The 19,710-nt window shown below is 45.4% G+C and overlaps 2 protein-coding genes and 1 long non-coding RNA gene across 5 annotated transcripts in view; 1 reads left to right on the plus strand and 2 right to left on the minus strand.

Annotated features, from left to right (window-relative positions):
- Positions 1-1,342: 1,342 nt before the first annotated feature.
- On the minus strand, positions 1,343-3,122 carry LOC114693567 (U8 snoRNA-decapping enzyme-like). Its single transcript, XM_028869991.2, has 3 exons — positions 2,808-3,122; positions 2,443-2,712; positions 1,343-1,646 (listed from the first exon to the last, which is right to left on the minus strand). Exons 1-3 carry the CDS (start codon positions 2,946-2,948, stop codon positions 1,452-1,454), a joined length of 606 nt encoding a protein of 201 aa, XP_028725824.1. The 5' UTR covers positions 2,949-3,122; the 3' UTR covers positions 1,343-1,451.
- Positions 3,123-3,253: 131 nt separating this feature from the next.
- Positions 3,254-14,539, plus strand: LOC119088367. Its single transcript, XR_005092037.1, has 4 exons — positions 3,254-3,616; positions 11,082-11,323; positions 13,544-13,604; positions 14,102-14,539. It is a non-coding gene; the product is annotated as an uncharacterized LOC119088367 (long non-coding RNA).
- Positions 10,533-19,710, minus strand: part of Nek11 (NIMA related kinase 11) — a 221,000-nt gene continuing 211,822 nt past the window's right edge. For 2 of the 3 annotated variants that reach the window (XM_037207892.1, XM_028869889.2), the window contains one exon: positions 10,533-11,311. In XM_037207892.1, the coding sequence (XP_037063787.1) occupies positions 11,056-11,311 (256 nt within the window). In that variant the 3' untranslated portion in view covers positions 10,533-11,055. The remainder of the gene's footprint in view (positions 11,312-19,710) is intronic. The other variant, XM_037207893.1, reaches the window with a different exon arrangement.

The following is a 19,710-nucleotide window of genomic DNA, read 5'->3' on the forward strand; positions in this document are numbered from 1 at the left end:
TGGGCCCCTCCCCCATCAACCACTGATTAAGAAAATGCCTTACATCCGGATCTTATGGAGGCATTTTCTCAGCGGAGGCTCCCTTCTCTCTGATGACTCTAGCTTGTGTCAAGTTGATATAAACTAGCCAGCACACCCCACCATCAACAAATGGCTTTCAATCTACTTACCCTTGAGTCTTGGCTGGCCTCAGACAGCTTTGAAAAGTTACACTGTTAATGTCCAAGGCCAGATCAGGGGCCTGAAAGTTTCCACCATGGTCTCCTGAAATATTCTCTGACAGCTTTGAATTACCATAAAGACCAAGAACCAGAAAAACACCATCCCTTCCAAACAAAAAGACAAAACATTCTAACCAAGTCTAAAGATGTGAAGATTTATGAATTGCTGAACAGAGGAAACTATTGTCCTAAGGAAGCTCAGCATCAACAAACAACAAACAAACACAACAAACAACAACAAACCCCCCTCACAATTCTAAAATGTCAGGAAAACAGCGCATGATTAAAGTAGCATTTTAACAGAGATTAACATGACTAAAACGCTTTGGAATCCTAGGGCTATGAAGCATAATGTGTGACATGCAAGATGAAGCAGGGCCATCTCAGTCCACTTCCTGTTGTTGACACAGAATACAGGGTAACCTAAAGAAGTCTGTTTGGGCCCATGGTTCTAGAGATTGCAAAGTCCAGAAGGAATGGCACCCCATTTCTGCTCAGCCCCAGGCCAGCAGCTCCTGCTGCATCAGCACATGCCAGGAAGCAATGGGGTAAGCAATCTCGCCAGGAAGAGACACACACTTCTGCAAGTGTCTTCACTTTATACCAACTCACGCTGTGGAAACTCTCCATGGTCCAGGAGAACCACACGAATCCCTCTTTAGGACAAATTGTACCATCCCTCAGTACCAGTATGGTGGGAATGTCTAGGAGAAACTTTAAATAACTAAGTAAGAGTGGCAAAGGCTGCCAGTCAGATACAATATAAACAAGACTATACCAAGAATTAAAGAAACGTGTTCATTGACACACTTTAGCCACACAAACTTTAACCATGCTCCTCCAGCGAACATGGAGCTGGATACTAGAAGACAGCCTTCCAGGAAAGGGAAGGACTCTCCGCTGCCTAGCAAGGAGGGGAGGGGATTACGGTTCCTGGTTAAAGGGGACATGAGGGGAGTGGGCCAAGCCATGTGTCGTCACAGATTGCACATGTCTAGGGCTCCCTGGGTCTGCGTGCACATGTATAGGGAGGGACTCAAAATGGCCAGGGCCCTGCAAATGGCTGTGGACTTTTGTCTCTGATGCTATAGGGCAAGGTCCTCTGTTCAAAACACACTGCATAGCACATCTGCCTTTTATTCTGGTATTAGCAGTCATCTCTCAGGCCTGGAAAAGGCTCTCCCCAGCCCTCCTGCTACCCAACGTCCCCATCTCAGAATCTAGTCAGCCCTAAGATCTGCTTCCGTGGAGCAAAATTCGTTCCTTGAGGATTGAGACAGTTTCAGGAGTCAGAATCCCCATGTCCTGGAGGGTTTCCAGTAGCTGATTCCTGGAAGCACCAATGAAGGAATTCCCTAGGAAGGCAGGCAAGCCTCCCACACCGTCATGCAAGGTATACAGGGGCACACGCACCAGGCCCAAGACCTGTGAAGGGGAGGAAACAGGACAAGGCATGGTTCTCACTACAGCAAGCTTTCTAGGGCAGATACCACTGCAGAACAAGTCCCAAGGCTCCATACTTCAGAGAGGCCCAGGGGGCCTAACCTGTACAGGCAGTGGCCCTCAAGACATTCGGTGTCCATCTCCAGGCTAATCCTTCCTACAGCACTTTCCTGTGGCCTGAGTCCAGGCATGGCAGATGCAGGCACAGTCCTGCACATCAGCAGTTCCATTCCAGCTGTGTAGGCCTCGCTGGGGAACTCAAGACAACTGCAAATTCACAGGCCTTCCTAAGAAGGGTTGTGGGAGGGAAGTCTAGAAATCGCTTTCTCACTAGGGAACTGCCAGTGTGAATTTAGTAGTCACTTTCTCTACACCTCTCCTCCCCATGAGTTTGATACTTGCCAGAATTGGGGAATCACTTCCATGTATACACCCATTCCCCTACCCTCCCTGGGCCCAAAGTCAAATTACTATTGTAGTGTCATGCCTGACCAAGTTATCATACTTGGGTGAGTGTGTTCTAGAAAAATCTCTGCAGAGGCCAGTCGTGTGTGTGTGTGTGTGTGTGTGTGTGTGTGTGTGTGTGTGTGTGTGTGTAAAACTTTCATAGGCGAACACACTAGCAATGTTATCCAGCCTGGAGATGTTCAGGCCTTGGACTAGTCCTGGACACTTGTAAGGGCACAAGATCTAAAAACCAAGACTTCCTAAGGGGCCTTTCCTTGGAAAGGGACCACAGAGAAGAGAGGTGGGGTAAGAGGTTCCAGGCTGGTCCCACCTCCAGCCCATAGTCCTTGGCTAGAGGTGCCTTGGCTTCCACGTCCTGGAGCTGCTCTAGGGTCAGACACTTGACGTAGAAGTGGGCCACCACGTTTGATTTGGCATCTTTGAGGGAGCTTCGGTAGTCAGTGTGTTCCACGCGGAAACTGGACACGCCCTCACCCAGCCTCTTCAGCAGTTCCTTAGCCAGGCCGTCCTCTAGGCTGGGGCTGTGATCATCCACAAAACCACCAGGGAAGCCCAGTCGCCCATCAAAGCGCATGTACATCTGGGAGAGGAGGGAGTGGGGATTAGCTGGGAGATGATGGAAAGGTGGCTCCTGGGAAGGGCACAAGAGCCAGGACAGAAGTGACCATTCCTCACCAGCACAGCATAGCGGAGTGGGATGCGGCCCCCAAAGAGCACCTTTGGATTGGGTGCATACAGCATCACGTAACAAAGATGTCGCCAGGGGGCGCCCAGGGCCAGGGCTTCCGCCAGTTCCACCTTATTGCTTGTGGCCATGGATCTTTGCTTTCGTCCACTCACGTGGTTCGGCAGGAGGGTCTCATCCCAGACCACCAATGACTGCGGGGTCCCTGAGCAGAATGAGAGACATTCGCAATGAGTGCTGGCTTTGCTTGGGGAACGACAGCCAATCAGGCTGGGGCTTTTAGGCCAGGCAGTGCAGAAGGCCCTCGGGAAAGCTGAAAGCTTCCTCGGGGTTGGACCCTGGATCAGGGTGTGGCTAAAGGTGTGGCTGGTGTCCTAAGTCATAGTTAGGAGGCCTGCAAAGCCGCGAGTCTCAGCTTTTCTATGTTGGGCAAGATCAGGTTACCAAGGAGTGTTGAGAGCGGAAGGAACAGGCAGGCAGTTGAGAAAGCCGCCTCAGGTCTGGTTTTGATAGAACCAGAGAATATGGGTTGGAGTTGGTGTGGGGAGCATGAGTAGGTTTGTGACCTTATAAAAGAGACCCAGAGAGTTCCCTGGCCTCTTCTGATGTGTGAGGTGTCAACAACACGAGGGTTCCCAAAAGACCAGGACCTGCCTGCCTCTTGATCTTGGACTCGCCAATCCTCAGAACAATGAGAAAGAAATCCTGGTTGTTGGCTCTTCCAGTCTAAGGCATTTGGTTGCCGCAGGGGTGATGGACTGAGAAAATAACTTCAAGACTTGGGGGCCGACAGCCACAGGTATAGTAGAGCTACCCGGCTAGCTACCGTGCTCTGAAGATGTTTATATTCTCCCATGTTACTAACATGCCAATGTGAAACAGCAGGTTTGCTAGGGTCTCTCTGTCTCCTCTTCTCTCTCTCTCTCTCTCTCTCTCTCTCTCTCTCTCTCTCTCTCTCTCAGGAGGGGGGCGGGGCAGAGACACACACGTGGTTTCCACCTCTTTGCACCGTCCCAGGTTTCTACAGATGTAAAAGAGCAATTTCGTGCAACTGTCCGGGTTGGTGGCACACTTTCTCAGAGGCCATATCTCAAGCTGCCTTCTCCGTGACCCGTTTGGATTTGTGTCTACAAGCATCCAGTGATGGTGGAGGTAGATCTGGCTGTTACAGGCCATTCCACAAAGAGGATCTACCTTCTCTAGATAAAAGTGGGAAAGCCAGAGTAGGTCAGTCCCGGCTGTCTCTCAACCATTGCCAGCAGTCTTTTGTGGGGGTATCTTTGTGGATTTCTGTGGGCCTCTTTAGCACTTTGTTTCTTCCTTTTCTTATGTGGTCTTCATTTACCATGGCCAAACACCCTAATAGTTGTGCCAGAAACCCCATCCAAGGACTGAGGAATCTGGATGCAGACATCCACGGCTAGGCTCCGGGTGGAGCGCCGGGAGTCTAATCAGCGAGAAAGAGGAGGGTTTATATGAGAGAGAATTATTGAAACCAAGGTTGTATAAAGCACAGGGACAAACAGCCAAACGAATGGAAGCACATGAACTATGAACCAAAGGCTGAGGGGCCCCCAACTGGACCAGGCCCTCTGAATAGGTGAGACAGTCGATTGGCTTGATCTGTTTGGGAGGCATCTAGGCAGTGGTACTGGGTCCAGTGCTCATTGCATGAGTTGGCTGTTTGAAACCTGGGACTTATGCAGGGACGCTTGGCTCAATCTGGGAGGAGGGGACTGGACCTGCCTGGACTGAGTCTACTAGGTTGATCTCAGTCCTTGGGGGAGGCCTTGATCTGGAGGAGGTGGGAATGGGAGGTGGGCTGGGGGGAAGGGGAGAGGGGCAGGAAGGGGGAGAACAAGGGAATCTGTGGCTGTTATGTAGAACTGAATGGTATTGTAAAATAAAATAAAAAAAAATTTTAAAAAAAGAAGAAAAAAAAGTGGGAAAGCCGCTTCTGTGGCAGCAGCTTCACTGTTGCTGTAGGTTGGTATTGTATCAACTCCTCCCCAGGCTTCCTGTGTGCCCCCATTAACTGAATTCCTCCGCCCCTGCTGCTGCTGTCCCTCCTCCCCCACCCCTGTGCCAACAAGCTGCTTCATGCTCTTCCTGACTTCATCATGCATATTTCCTACCCCAGGGCTCGACAGTTCTTACTAGAGAATTGTGCAGGACACCAAGATTGTCTAGGTAGGATGTGACTGTGTTGTAAGCTCTATGACCCCCGTCAGCTGGAGGAAGGAATTATGTATGTTCAATGACTGCATCCCTATTTTTTCCCTCTGTATATGTAAATATTTCCACATGTAAACATCCACATCTATATTAAGCGGAACAAGACTTCACACTCTTGTTTCTAACACTGACCCACCACAACATGGACCATTCTGGTCTCTCTGCCTTGCAAATATATTCATTTGTATTTCTTATAAGTGGGTACGATGTAGCTTCACCATTGTAGCATTCTCTGACCTTAGACACGCACTTCCTCCAGTTCTGTTGTTTGCCGGTGTGCCTTTGCACAGTTTAGCTTCTCTGCAGTTGCTCTATCGGAAGGTAAATCATCCAACTCCAGCACTGCCTTCAGCAAAAGTCCCTGCTAAGGACCCTTGTTTTTAATTTTAAAAGGCAGGAAGCCAAAAATGGTGCTTCAAACCCACCATGCAGGACTGGGGAGCCTGAGGCAGGAGGACTGCTGAGAGTTTGAGGTTAACCTGGACGTGGAGAATTCCAGGGCAATGTGGACTACAGAGTGAGAGTCTCCCCCTGACACACGCATCAATGTGTGTCTAAACTTAGCACCTAGTATAAAATGTAAACTCAAGGTGTGTTCAGCTGGAATACAAAGAAGTGGACCCCATCTATGGATGACATGGCTCCGGTGTTTTCCATTTCCTCTCCTGAGACGCTGGGAAAGCCACAAAGACAGCACTCATGCTTTGCCTGGGCTATTTTGAAAAGGAGTATTCTTTTTTTTTTTTTTTTTTTTTTTTTTGTAAAAGGCCACAGTTTATTTGAGATGCGTGCCTCCCACGCACCCATTTGTAAAAATCAGTGTTCCTGCCCCAAGTAAAGTCTGGGGATTTGAGTGTCAGGGAAAGGACAGAAGGTTAGTTTATTGCCACGGTGACATGTGATGATCAAGCACAAACTCCAAGTAGCAGACAGTAATAAACACTGGAGTTGGTGGATTGTATGAATGGCCGGGTTTATTGCGCAGGGGCTGGGCTGCCCCAGGAGGACTCTGCTCCAGTTCCCATGCTCATGTGTCATGCCATAGGTGGACAGGCTGGAGGTGACAGCAGGGTGACAACATATCAGGGACCCAGCTAAATCAGGCTCCAAGGTGAAACTGAGTCACGGTCAGGGAGTGTAGGGAGGGGTGAAGTCACCCAGACAACTCCATCTATCAGAGCAGTAAAAATCTCATTTCTGATCAACGAAAATGTTTCTAGCTGCTGAAGGACTGACTCCCAGACTAACTTGGAGTCAAGTTGTCCATTCAGCACATCTTAGTCTGTCCCCTGTTGTTATAACAGACTGCATTAGTACCCACAAAACAGCTCATTTAGACAGAACAAAAAATTGCTCAAATTACAGTTCTAGAGACTGCAGGGTCAAAGGTTAAGGGGCCGAATCTAGTGATAACCTTCTTGCTGATGGAGCCTCTGAAGAATCCCCAGGTGGCACAGCCATCCTATGACCAGAGGAGCTCTGGTTTGTAACAGACAGATGATCCATGAACCAATGACTACATCATCCAGACAGGCAGACATTTTTGACCCAATCACCTCTTAAAGGTCCCACCTAGTCTCCCTGTTTACTGTCTAACAACAAGGATTAAATTTCAACACGTTTTGCTGCAGTCCTACATAAATTCTAATGACCACTGTATTCCTAGTAAATATTTATCAATATTTGTTGAGCCATACTTATGAACTGTTTTCTGAAATTATGAACTGTTTTCTGAAATTATGGAAGAACTGAGTGTTGTATGATATTTTGTGTTCTGACAAATAAAACTTGCTTGGAGATCAGAGGGTAGAGCTAGCCACTAGTTAACCATAGAGGCCAGTTGGTGGTGGCTCACACCTTTAATCCCAGCACTTGGATTGGGAGGATCGTGCCTTTGATCCCAGCACATGGGAGGCTCACGCCTTTAATCCCAGCACTAGGGAGGTGGAGGTGGGAATATAAGGCTGGTGGAGACAGGGTCTCTGGCACCCATTCAGTCTGAGGATTTGCAGAGACAGGAAAGCACCCCCACCCCAAATGGGTCTAAGGATCTGAGAGGTAAGACGTTACCGGTGGCTGCTCTGCTTATTTGACCTTTCAGCTTTCACCCTCGATATCTGACTCAGGTTTTTATTGTTAAGACTAATTAGGATCATTCTTCAACTGAAGACCCCTGTGATGATTATTTTGAGGCTATCATAGCAGTTTAGCAGGGTGAAGTGGATGGAGATGGTCTGCAAGGCAAAGCTGGTCCTAGGAGCCGGCCACTCACGCATATCTGCAGAGCAGGCATCAAGGGCCACTCAAAGTGTCTGAAAGTGACTGTCTTTGGGGATGTGTTTGCAATGGTAGCAGTAGAACCTTAGAAGCGAAGGGATGCTCGTAGATGAAGGTCCAATGACGGAACTTTCAAGTAGGCTAACCATACAGTCAATGATGCTTCTTTCAACACCAAGAGCATTTCCAGCCATCTGAAGCATTGCTACACACCATGGTGGCAATTTCCCATGATTCCGTCTGGTAACTGCATTTTTCTCAGTGGTAGTCAGAGGTAGGCCAGAAACGGATTCGGAGGAAATGAACTGCTATAAATCACAATAATGGCAGGAGGAGGTCTAGGAGCCCCACCACCTGGTGTTCACCTTCTCCCTCATACAGATGATGGCAGGCAGAACTGTTTTCAAACATTGCTTCTTCACTGTGTATCTAACCCTGCTTCACCAACACACACACATGCACAGGCACAGGCATGCACACAGGCACACACATGCACACGCATGCACAGAGACACACACACAGACACGCATGCACACAGGCACACAAAAGACACCTGTTTCTGTTCTTTGCTTCATTTCTTTTTTCTCTCCCAGTAGCCTGGTCCTCCTTTCTCTTCACAGCCTAGTTAATGTCTGTCTCATCTTAAGGAAGATTGCAATGTCCTCACCTATGAGCTATAGTTTAATGTGTCAGCCTCTTTTATGCTGAGCCCAGGGCGATGGCTGAACTCTTATAAGACCCAGGGCATTTGCTCCAGCCCCAGCCTCGAAGCCATTACATAATGAACTTCCATCCCTCTCCCTGTGAGCATTATCTCTGCATCACCCAAAAGAGCTGGTGGCATTTCCTCTGTATACCTAGAAGGCAGAATGTGTGTGTGTGTGTGTGTGTGTGTGTGTGTGAGAGAGAGAGAGAGAGAGAGAGAGAGAGAGAGAGAGAGAGAGAGAGAGAGAGGAGAGCACAGCAGAGCACAAAGTCCTTCCATCTCCCATCTCTGTGACTGTTTCTTATCTGTCATTTTCCATTGATTAGTTATTAACATCCACACTGAAGTAGCCCCACATTAGGACTGTATTGCTGAAGGAGAAAGAGGTAATGACAGACACTCTTTTTCAAGTCAGGTCAAATCTTACTCCTCATTCCCACACCAGTGAGCTAAAGGGAAGGAAAACTCCAGTGGTCTTAAGAGGCAATGCTCCCAAAGCCCATTACTGTGGCTCTCCTTTCTTCTGAGGCTGGTGTGGCACACAACGCCAATCTCTGGAGAGTAGGATATTATCCCTCTGCACCTGTCTTCTTAGAACCATGTTCTAAAATGCAAGACATTGTTCTCTGGACATATTATGAATTCCTCTTCAGACCTAGCAACTCGCACAAGCATTATCCTGTTCTAATAACATAATGACTGTCATCAAGGAGACTACACACATTCATTAACTTGGCTTCTTTATAGTCCCTCCTCCTCTGACCAGTTTGCCATCTGACTGATCATCAAAGGGCCTGGGGTATCCAGAGGACTTCCTGAGATGAGGTCTCCTCCTTGTTACCACACAAACTGTTTCACCAATACCTTTTCTTTCTTCTGAGTAAAACTTACAAACAACAAAATAAGGAGGACATGAAGTTGGGATAGGATGGGGTGGGTGCACAAGGGGGAGCTGGAGGAAGGTAGTAGAGGATGGATGTTGTTTCAGTTAGGATAAAACCAAAATCAACTCGGGGAGAAATGGGTTTATTCAGCTTACAGTTCCACAGCACAGTCTGTCACTGAGGGAAGTCAGGGGAGGAAGTCAAACAGGGCAAGCACTTGGTGGCGGGAGGGGGGGTGCTGATGAAGAGACCATGGGGGAGCGCTGCTTGCTGGCTTGCTCTTCCTGGATTGCTCAGTTTGTTTTAGTATACATTCCAGAACCACCTCCCCACAGTGGGCTGGGCCTTCCCATAATAATCACCGATCAAGATAATGCACCATAGACTTGTCTACAGGCCAGTCCTGTGGAGGCAGTTCTTGACTAAGATTCCTTCTTGCCAGATGACTCTACTTTGTGTCAAGTTGACATAAACATACATTGTATAAATGTATGAAATTTTCAAAGAATAAATAAAAATATTATTAAAAAAGAAACAATGTCTGAGGAGACAGCTTATGTGACTTAAGTATAATATTCACATACACACACACACACACACACACACACACACACACACACACACACTCACAAATGTTGGGGCTGGAGAGAGAGCTCAGTGGTTAAGAGCTCCTGCTGCTTTTGCAGAGGTTTGGTTCTCAGCACCCACACGAAGGCTCACAACCATCTATAACTCTAGTTCCAGGATCCAACAACCTCTTCTGACCTCTCTAGGCCCCAGGCTTGTATATTATACTGGCTAGTTTTATGTCAACTTGACACAAGCTAGAGTCATCAGAAGAGGAAGACTCAATTGATAAAAATGAGGCCAGGAGGCAAACCTGTAGAGTATTTTCTTAATTAGTGATTGATGTCGGGGGTCCAGTCCATTGTGGGTGGTGCTATCCCTGGGCTGGTGGTCCTGGGTTCTATAAGAAAGCAGGCTAAGATGAGCAAGTGAGTAAGCAGCAATCCTTCATGGTCTCTGCATCAGCTCCTGCCTCCAAGTCCCTGCCCTGTTTGATTTCCTGTCCTGGCTTCCTTCAATGATGAACTACCATGTGAAAGTATAAGTCAAATGAACCCTTTCCTCCCCAACTTGTTCTTGTGTTTCATCACAGCAATGGTAACCTTAACTAAGACACACATGGTACACATACATACATCCAGACAAAATACTCAAATATATATAATAAAAATAAATCAATATTTAAAACACCAACTAATATCTCATTCATGTGTAAATTTTTAGATGTTTTTAGTAGTAACAAACAGCAAACAAAACAAAGCAAATATTACCTTTACAAAATGTGTTACTTAACAATATATTGTTATAAGAAAAAGATAAGGGGATAGAGAGATGGCTCAGTGGTTAAGAGCACTGGCTGCTCTTCCATAGGTCCTGAGTTCAATTCCCGGGAACCACATGGTGGCTCACAACCATCTATATTGGAATCTGATGCCCTCTTCTGGCATGCAAGTGTACATGCAGACAGAGCACTCCTACATAAAAATATATAAGTAAATAAAAAGAAAAGATAAAATAGGTGATTTATCTTGTAATGATGAAATCCGTATTTATTATAAATAAAAGCCTTTATTGCTCCATGAGTGAGTTTTAGGAATAAATCACAGAGTCACTTTTGGGATTTTTCAATCCAAGCCCATTATTTACATACGGTTTGCATGTTAGTCATAGAAAGAAAGAAAAATCATCACTGGAGTTTAGCAGGTCAATGCCCAGGCCAGTATCCTGTGTCCATCACAAGCAAGTTGGCCATAGTCCCTGGAGATCATGGTGGTTGGGCTCTGAGCATGCTCTGGATGGACACAGATACAGAGCACCTGTGTCGTCACAGTACTTCTACCCCATTGGAAACCCTGAGGGCTGCAGGCATGAAGGAAAGCCTTTCAGGATGCCAGACTTCATCTATGACCTTGACCTGTGACTCCAGGCACCAGCAGCCAGCTGAGTGCATAGACACAGACATCTCCATAGACATCCTAACTTCTGACCAGGAGCCGAAGGTAAAGATGGCGGCTCCAGTTGTGCGCTAGTATCCCAAGATGTAGTCCAGAGTGGAAACCTCATGGATTTTCACAGAACTGTATGTGCTTCTTCAGGGTCAGCTTCACAGCGAAGGTTCTGGAGAGTGAGCACTTTTCCTTCTGTGGTCAGCAGCTGCTCCTCAAAGTAGAGGAGCTGGTCAACTTCAAAGCAGTCGCTGGCCCGAGGAACCACGGTCTCCAGGTGCTCCCGGATCTCTGCTTCACAGGCCTTCTGGTGCCTTGCTCTCTTGAGGTAATCGTAGACCTCCTCAAACACTTCTGTTCCTAGCTTCTGCATGGCTGATCTGCCAAGAAAGGTAAGAAAGATTATAAGCCCCACAGAGAGACCACCTGCAAGAAAATACACTTTAAATCTGTGGTTATAAAGACAACATTGCCACCCTGTCACTTGGGAGGGAAAAGGGAGGAAGCTAAAATACGGTATCTCATCCTCAGCATTTAACAGTGGTCAACAAGCAATGCTTGCGTGTGGTTGATTGTGTGCCAAGTACTCTTTTCAGAAACCGTGAGCACATATATACACGTGAGGTATATTCTTGCCTTGATCCATGTGTTTGTACACATAATGGATCTGTTGGTGTTTCATCATGATAATAACTCAAGAAAGGCTACTTATGATGAAAGGGGAGATTATATAGTCTATACACTGGAAGTCTAAAATCCAAGCAGATAGCACAGCTGCCCTGCACTGAAGCCTTGTCCTTGGCCTGAACAGTAATGGTAAAAGTGTACGAGTACACAGGCAGCTATATGGCTATGTGGCTACATCCTCACCCTTAGTTTTGACACTAGTTAAAATATGCCTTTCATCTTCTCTAGACAAATTGTTTTGGGGTAGAAAGACACAAAGAGGCCGGTAAGTGGTAAAAACATGGAATTTCATAGAATTAAAGTAAAAAAATAAAGAGGACATGAGATATTCTTCAGGCATAATATAAGAAACCCTTTACATGCACATAGACAAAACATTCATACACATTTTTTAAAAAGTCCTGGGAGTGATTTATGTACTGCAAGGCACCCTTGCACATGAAGTGTAGAGTCACACAGACATAGAATGTTACACACTCTTCAGCGCTGCCATCTTGACTCATCTGGGGATGACAAGGAATCAGGATGATCAGGAATGATGAGGAATGAATAGTAGCCATCCTCTGTTGGTCTAGTGTCTCAAGCAGCTGTCTACGGACAGGGCTGGGGTAAAGACAGAAGAGCTCTGTACAAACAAGCATGCCATTCAGTAGCATGAAGCGTCCCTCACTGGACGTTTGACCTTAGGGTCTTTTTTCTCCTCCAATATTGCAGCTGTTGGCATGATGCCCTGTTGAGCTAATATTCCTTGTAGGGTTTTCTTATTTGTGACTGAAACTCCATCCATTACTCTAATCACAGTAAAAGCAGACAGTTTAGGCTTACCAACTACAGAGTAAGATCCAGCTAGGTACTGCTAGAGACACACCTTAAACAAAGTTTGAAAAAATACAAAAGGACTGAAAGAAAATACCAGGAAGATTATAACCAAATGAAATCTGAGGCAGCCATATTAATAAAAGCCAGATTTATAAGTTAAAAATCATTGCTGGAGGTGGGGTGGGGTTAAGAGCAGTTGCTAACCATCATGAAGACCAGAGTTTGGACTTCAGAACCCAAGTAACAAGCTGGGTGCAGCAGCCCCAGGAGGTTAGAGACAGGAAGATGACTGTGCTTTGGTGGCTTTCACTCTGGCCAAGGAAATGTGAGTCCCAGGTTTAGGGGGAGATCTTACCTCAAGGGGATAGGTAAGGAACCATAGAGAAAGATGTCTGATGCTTTCTTCTGGCCTCCATGAATAAACACATGTGTGCATATTTGTGTGTATATATATATATATATATATATATATATATATATAGATAGATAGATATATAGATATAGATATATGTGTGTGTGTGTGTGTGTGTATACACTGTCACACACAAATAAATAAGTCCTTTAAAAGCCCATTATTAGGCCAAAGAGTTACTACATAATGATGACACTTCAAACCGCAAGAAAAAATAAAAATCTTCAATTAGTATGCGGCTACTAACTAGAAGTATACAAAGCAATACTGAGATAAACTACTGGCTATGTATTCTTAACACAGGATTTAAATACAGCTGGCTCCATCATTAGTAAGTGGAAAATTCCAAGTTCTAGTAATGGGGCTGGAGGAATGGTCCAGTGGTTAAGAGCATGGCTGCTCTTCCAGATGATGTAGATTTGATTCCTAGTACCCACAAGGCATCTCGTAACCATCTGTAATTCCATTTCTAGGGAATCTGTTGTCCTCTTCTGGCCTCCATATGCACTGCATGAACATCTTGCACAGACATAACCCACAGCAAAATACTCATATACAAAATAAAAATAAAAATTTAAAACAAAATGTTAGCAATGGCACAGGAGACCTGCAGAGCGTACTTACTGAACTTAGACACACTCAGAGCCCAGCCCCCACTGCCACGAGGGGACACAGATTCTTCTCTGACTCGTAGGAAACATTTGCAGCGAGGAATCATCGAGTGGACAACTCAAGTCTCAACAACATTTATACATGTAAGCCAATTTAAATCGTTTTCTAAATTATAGATCAAAGAAAGAAACCAGCCATGCCATAAACTCAGGTGAGGCCAGGAGGAAGTGGGCAGGCAGAGGCCCCCACCCTGCAGCCCTGTAGTGATGTATGCTTAGACTCAGGGCATGTGGATGAGATGCAGTGGATACAGAGATGCACTGGGGTGCTCGAGAGTCATGAAATAGAAACTTCCATTTAAGAGGGTGCTCTCACTGCTCTGTGTGATTTGGGAAAAGAGGGCAGCATCCTTCATCCTGTTCATTTAGAATGATTGTCTTTCTAAGGAGGCCGAGTGGGGTGTGGCTGGTAGAGGGCTATCATTACCATTAGTCACAGCTCTCAAATGGAAAGAACTTCCATTTTAATTTCCCATTAATTTTTATGTCCCACTTCCTTTCTCAAAAAACGAGTCAATCATCTTTAAAGTTGCTTCAGGAACTCTTCAACATCAGTTTTTGCCCCGATTCTTCATTTACAGGTTGAACAGCCCAAGGTTGGGCAGGCATTGGGGACAAGCAAGGACCAGAGACCCAGTTACCAGGCTTATCAGGCACTGATTCCAAGGCTGGATAATGGCACCTGAACACTGAGATCAGCAGCAAGGCTGCCCAGTTTCCAAAGCCTGTGTGCTTGGCTGACTCAGACCCGAAACTCACTTCAACTCCCAGCAAGCACTTCCTCTCTCCTCGTCTGACCTCCAAACCCACTCCCTTCTCCACCTGAGTAAAGACCTAAGTCAAGATCTCTTCACTTAGCCTTTGTTATACTTTCTAACCCTATTTAGTATTGGCTATTATTTTTGTTTTGAAACAATCTTATGTAGCTCAGGATGGCTTCAGACTCTATGTAATTGAGGCTGGCCTTGAACTCTGACCCTCTTGCCTCCATCTCCTGAGTCCTGTATTGACACCAGTATTGACCATTCTTTCTGTCCTATGTATCTCTAGCCCAGAGGTTATTAAAAAAAAAAAAAAAGCCGCATATGTCCTTTGGCTCTGTAAGGGTAACAGATGGTAAAATATTTGAACTTTTTGTTTTATTTTTAAACAATTTCATATTTACAGAAAAGTTCCAGAAGAACAAACACCTTTTTGGTACTCAAGGCTTTTGAAAATGAGTAATTAACTAGACACTTCCCCCATAAATGTTTTGGTTTTCGAACAAAAACTCTCACAATGAAGCGCAGCCCCCACATCAGGAAATGTCACCAATGGCTTTACTGTCATCTGTCAACATTCCCCAGCTGTCCAAAGCACAGCAGTCTAACAAAGGCCACAGGATGACCTGGATTTGGCCTCTTCAGTGACTTGGACTCCGTCACTTGGAGCACCTGTATCCACTCTCATTCTGTGACTACCTCTTCTTTTATATCATCCTGAAGATGAATTCGGGAACCTAGCCTCACGCTATCTTGAGATTATCTTAAAGAGCCCTAACTATGCTCCTTATTTATTTTTTCTTTTTATATTATATTATGTTTTTACATTTCTTCTTTAGTTTACAAAGTGTGTTCTAGCAATTTTCCACCCTCACCTTCCTCCTACCCATCCCCCCACCTCCCCACTCTCTTCCTTTTTCATGCCCCATGTGCCATTTTATCCACTCCCATCTTTCCTCATCATTTCCTCCTCATTATTATTATCCTCTCTTGGTCTTTTGTATCTTTATTCACACTTACACATATTTATAGTATATATATTATACATCATACACCTCCTATATTTAGAAGAATCTAAATTCTTCTTTACTAGAAAATCCCAAGATGTAACAGCTTACAGCCAAGTAGCAGGTATAAAATCAGTATACCAATAACAAACTTAATAAGAAAGATACTAAAAGAAAATCTTATTCACAATAGCCTCATATAAACTAACAGCAAACAAAAATTTAGGACAACACCTAGCCAAGCAGGTGTAAGGCCTTGGTATGAAAGCTTTTTTTGTGACAAAGTCAAGTGTGTGTGTGTGTGTGTGTGTGTGTGTGTGTGTGTGTGTGTGTGTGTGTTGGGGGGTGCACATGGACAATGGTGTCATATGTGAAGGTCAGAGGACAACTTTCTAGAACTGGTGTTCTCTCCTTGTACCATGGGTGTCCTGGGGATCAAAGTGAGGTCATCAGGTTGATGGCAAGTGCCTTTACCCACTGAGCATCTCATTGGCCTTTTGATGAAAACAAACACCCCAGGGAAAGAAAAATTACAGGAGACACTAGAAGACAGAACGACATCCATGAGTTGACAACTTTACCATTGTGATCTAATATTACCATAAGTGATCTAAAGATGCAACAAAATCCTTACTGCAACTCCAATGACACTATTAACTGAATTAGAGGAAAAAAAAAAAACAACAACAAAATTCATATGGAAACACACAGATGAAACCCGAATAACTAAACCAGTCTCAACAGAAAGAACAATGCTGAAGATAGCAAGACATTTGTCCTCAAACTACAGAGCCGCCATGACACAAACAGTGTGGACGTTTGTCCTCAAACTAACTACAGAGCCACCATGACACAAACAGTGTGGACATTTGTCCTCAAACTAACTACAGAGCCGCCATGACACAAACAGTGTGGACATTTGTCCTCAAACTAACTACAGAGCCGCCATGACACAAACAGTGTGGCAGTGGCACAAGCAGACATGTAGGACAGAGCAGAGGACCAGAAATAAACACGCACCTACAGTCACCTAGTTTTTGACAAAGGGGTCAAAAACTTACATAGAAAAAAAAAAAACAACCAAACAGTCTCTTCGACAAATGTCTAGGAAACTGGACCTTCACCCACAGAAGAATGAAGTTATCCCTATCTTTCACCCTGTAAAAAAAGTCAATTGAAAAGTGGGTCAAAGACCTTTAAATAAGACCCGAAACACTAAAGTGCTAAAGGGAGACACAGGGAAAAGACTTCCTTAAAAAGGTTCTAGTGGCTCGGGAAATAATCACGATAATGGACAAATGGAATTGCATCAAAATTAAAAATCTTCTGCATAGCAAAGGAAATAAGTTACAGAATTCTTCAGAGACAGCCTGAAGAGTGGAAGAGAACCTTTGTCTACTATTAACATTTGACAGGGGACTAATAACTATAACCACTAAAGAACTAGTCCCACTCCACCCTCCCAAAAAATCAAGTCATCCAGTCAATACATAGGCAAGTGAACGGAACAGCTGATCATGAAAAGAAGAGACATAAATGGCCAATAAATATGTGGGAAAACATCCTTAGCCATCAGGGAACTGCAGATCAGAACTACACTGAGATTCCCTCTCACTCCAGTCAGAATGACATCATCAAAAACAAACAACAAATGCCCGTGAGAACGCAGAGAAAGAGGCACATTTACACTGCTGGTGTGGGGATCAATATGGAGCGTCTTTGAAAAGCAAGGCAAAGCCACCCTGTGCTCTGTAGCTAGCACTCCTGGGTATTTACCGGGAGGGCTCTAAGTTAACATGCCACAGCAATCTTTGCACATGTGTGTTTTCTGCACCTCTATCTACAACAGCTAGGAAAGGGAGCCAGCTCAGGTGCCCTCCAACCATGATGAACTGGATGAAGAAATCATCATACACATACACGCTGATATTTCATTCAATTGTAAAGCATGAACTGGGGCTGGGGAGGGGGCCCTGTTGATAAAGTGCCTGCTGAGTAAGCATGATGATCCAGTTCAGATCACAGCATCTATGTAAAAGCGAGGCAGAATGGTGTATGTCTGCAACCCCAGTGTTGGGGCAGGAGGCTGGCACAGACAGACAGACCTCAGAAGCTCATTGGCCAGCCAGCCTAGCCAAATCAATGAGCCCCTGGTTCAATAAGAGACCTTGTCTCAAAAAATACAGTTACAGATTCCTCAGTCCTTGGATGGGGTTTATGGCACAACTATTAGGGTGTTTGGCCATCCCAACACCAGAGTAGGTCAGTCCCGGCTGCCTCTCGACCATTGCCAGCAGTCTTTTGTGGGGGTATCTTTGTGGATTTCTGTGGACCTCTTTAGCTCTTTGTTTCTTCCTTTTCTCATGTGGTCTTCATTTTACCAGACATCCACGGCTAGGCCCCTGGTGGAGCGCTGGGAGTCTAGTTAGTGAGAAAGAGGAGGGTCTATATGAGCGAGAATTGTTGAAACCAAGGTTGGATAAAGCACAGGGACAAATAACCAAATGAATGGAAACACATGAACTATGAACCAAAGGCTGAGGGGCCCCCAACTGGATCAGGCCCTCTGAATAGGTGAGACAGTCTATTGGCTTGATCTGTTTGGGAGGCAGTGGTACCAGGTCCTGGCTCATTGCATGAGTTAGCTGTTTGAAACCTGGGACTTATGCAGGGACGCTTGGCTCAATCTGGGAGGAGGGGACTAGACCTGCCTGGACTGAGTCTATCAGGTCGATCCCAGTCCTCGGGGAGACCTTGATCTGGAGGAGGTGGGAATGGGGGGTGGGCTGGGGGAAGGGGAGGGGGGCAGGAAGGAGAGAACAAGGGAATCTGTGGCTATTATGTAGAACTGAATAGTATTGTAAAATAAATAAATAAATAAATAAAAAATACAGTTACAGCCTGGTGTGATGGCTAAGTGGATCAAAGGACTTGCCATGCAAGCCTAATGACCCAAGTCTGATCCTCTGAACCTATGGTGGAAAGAGGGAACTCTGTGTGTGTGTGTGTGTGTGTGTGTGTGTGTGTGTGTGTGTGTGTGTAAAAGAAGGCGGAGAGTGATCAAAGAAGACATGTGGCTCTGACTTCTGGTCTCCACACTCGTGCACCCACTCATGCACACACTCATGTACACACCCTCATGAACAAGTACAGACATCACAACATTCACACACATACATAAAATAATGGAAAAATAATGAAATTACAACATTTGCAGAAAAACAGTTAGAACTGGAGACCATTATGTTAAGCAAAATAAGCCAGTTTCAGAAACATAAATACTGCACATTTTTATTTGTATACTGTGGTAGTTTGAAATGTAATTGGCCCCCATAATCTCATAGGGATTAGGAGGGGTGGCTTTGTTGGAGTGGGTATGGCCTTGTGAGAGGAAGTGTGTCACTGTCAGGGTGGGCTTTGAGGTTTCCTATGCCCAGGATACCACCCAGTGTCTCAGTCAACTTCCTGCTGCCTGCAGGATATAGAACTCTCAGCTACTTCCCCAGCTCCATGTCTGCCTGCATGCTACCATGCTCCCCACCATGATGATAATGGACTGAACCTCTGAAACTATAAACCAGCCCAATTAAATGTTTTCCTTATAAGAGTTGCTGTGGTCATGGTGTCTGTTCACAGTAATAGAAACCCTAAGGCATATACAGAATATAGATATGCTACTTTCATGTCATAAAAACAAAAGGGGCCTATGTCCATTGAAGAATGAAGAGAACAAGAGAATGAAGAATGAAGAGAACAAGAGAAGATAATAAGCAGAGAGACAGGAAAAACACTGCACGTCCTCTACACATGTGGGAGCTATATGTAGAATTACACACACATGGAAGCAGAAAGGGGAACTACTGGGGGAAGTGGACCAGGGAGAGCTGGGGAACAGGGGTGGGAGGTGTAGCTGTCAGATGAATACGAACAAGGTAATGCATGAAAATGTCATAATAAATGACATTTATAAGGAACTTCAAAAAGCAGAGATGAGGGGAGACAGCCAGGCAAGCCAGGGACCTTAGGGCCTCTGTGAGGGGTGGTGCCTTAATCCCAGGTGCAATGGGAAGCTTCTGGAGGGCTGACATGGTTTGAGCTGTGTCCTAACAAGACTCTGTGCTGTGTGCAGTAGAACAAGGAGTCACTGCCTATAAGAAATCTAGAGCCGTTCCCTTGCATGCCTCAGTGCCTTTTATCCAGGTCCCTGTGACTGATTCCCCACCAGACTTTAAAGCCAAGGATAGTGAGTGCCTCTTTTCTGCTGAGCTGGCTTCTGTGACTCAGGGGGTTTCTCTTCTCATGGGGCCACCTGAACTTCAACAGCTCAGTCTGTGCTTACTTATCAACCTGGCATTCAATCTCAAGGTCATGTCTAACTACCCATGTTTTCATAAATATTTCCCAGAGAGTACACATCATATA

The sequence above is a fragment of the Peromyscus leucopus genome, chromosome 7 (assembly GCF_004664715.2).
Source record: "Peromyscus leucopus breed LL Stock chromosome 7, UCI_PerLeu_2.1, whole genome shotgun sequence".
Taxonomy (NCBI): Eukaryota; Metazoa; Chordata; class Mammalia; order Rodentia; family Cricetidae; genus Peromyscus; species Peromyscus leucopus.

What these genes read in the sequence shown, in the direction of transcription:
- LOC114693567 (XM_028869991.2), bottom strand. Translation starts at nt 2,948, where the DNA reads ATGGCCACAAGCAATAAGGTGGAACTGGCGGAAGCCCTGGCCCTGGGC. An exon ending in CACTCCGCTATGCTGTGCTG is followed by an intron (nt 2,713 to 2,807) that starts GTGAGGAATGGT and finishes CTCCTCTCCCAG; the next exon opens with ATGTACATGCGCTTTGATGG. An exon ending in CCAAGGACTATGGGCTGGAG is followed by an intron (nt 1,647 to 2,442) that starts GTGGGACCAGCC and finishes TCCCCTTCACAG; the next exon opens with GTCTTGGGCCTGGTGCGTGT.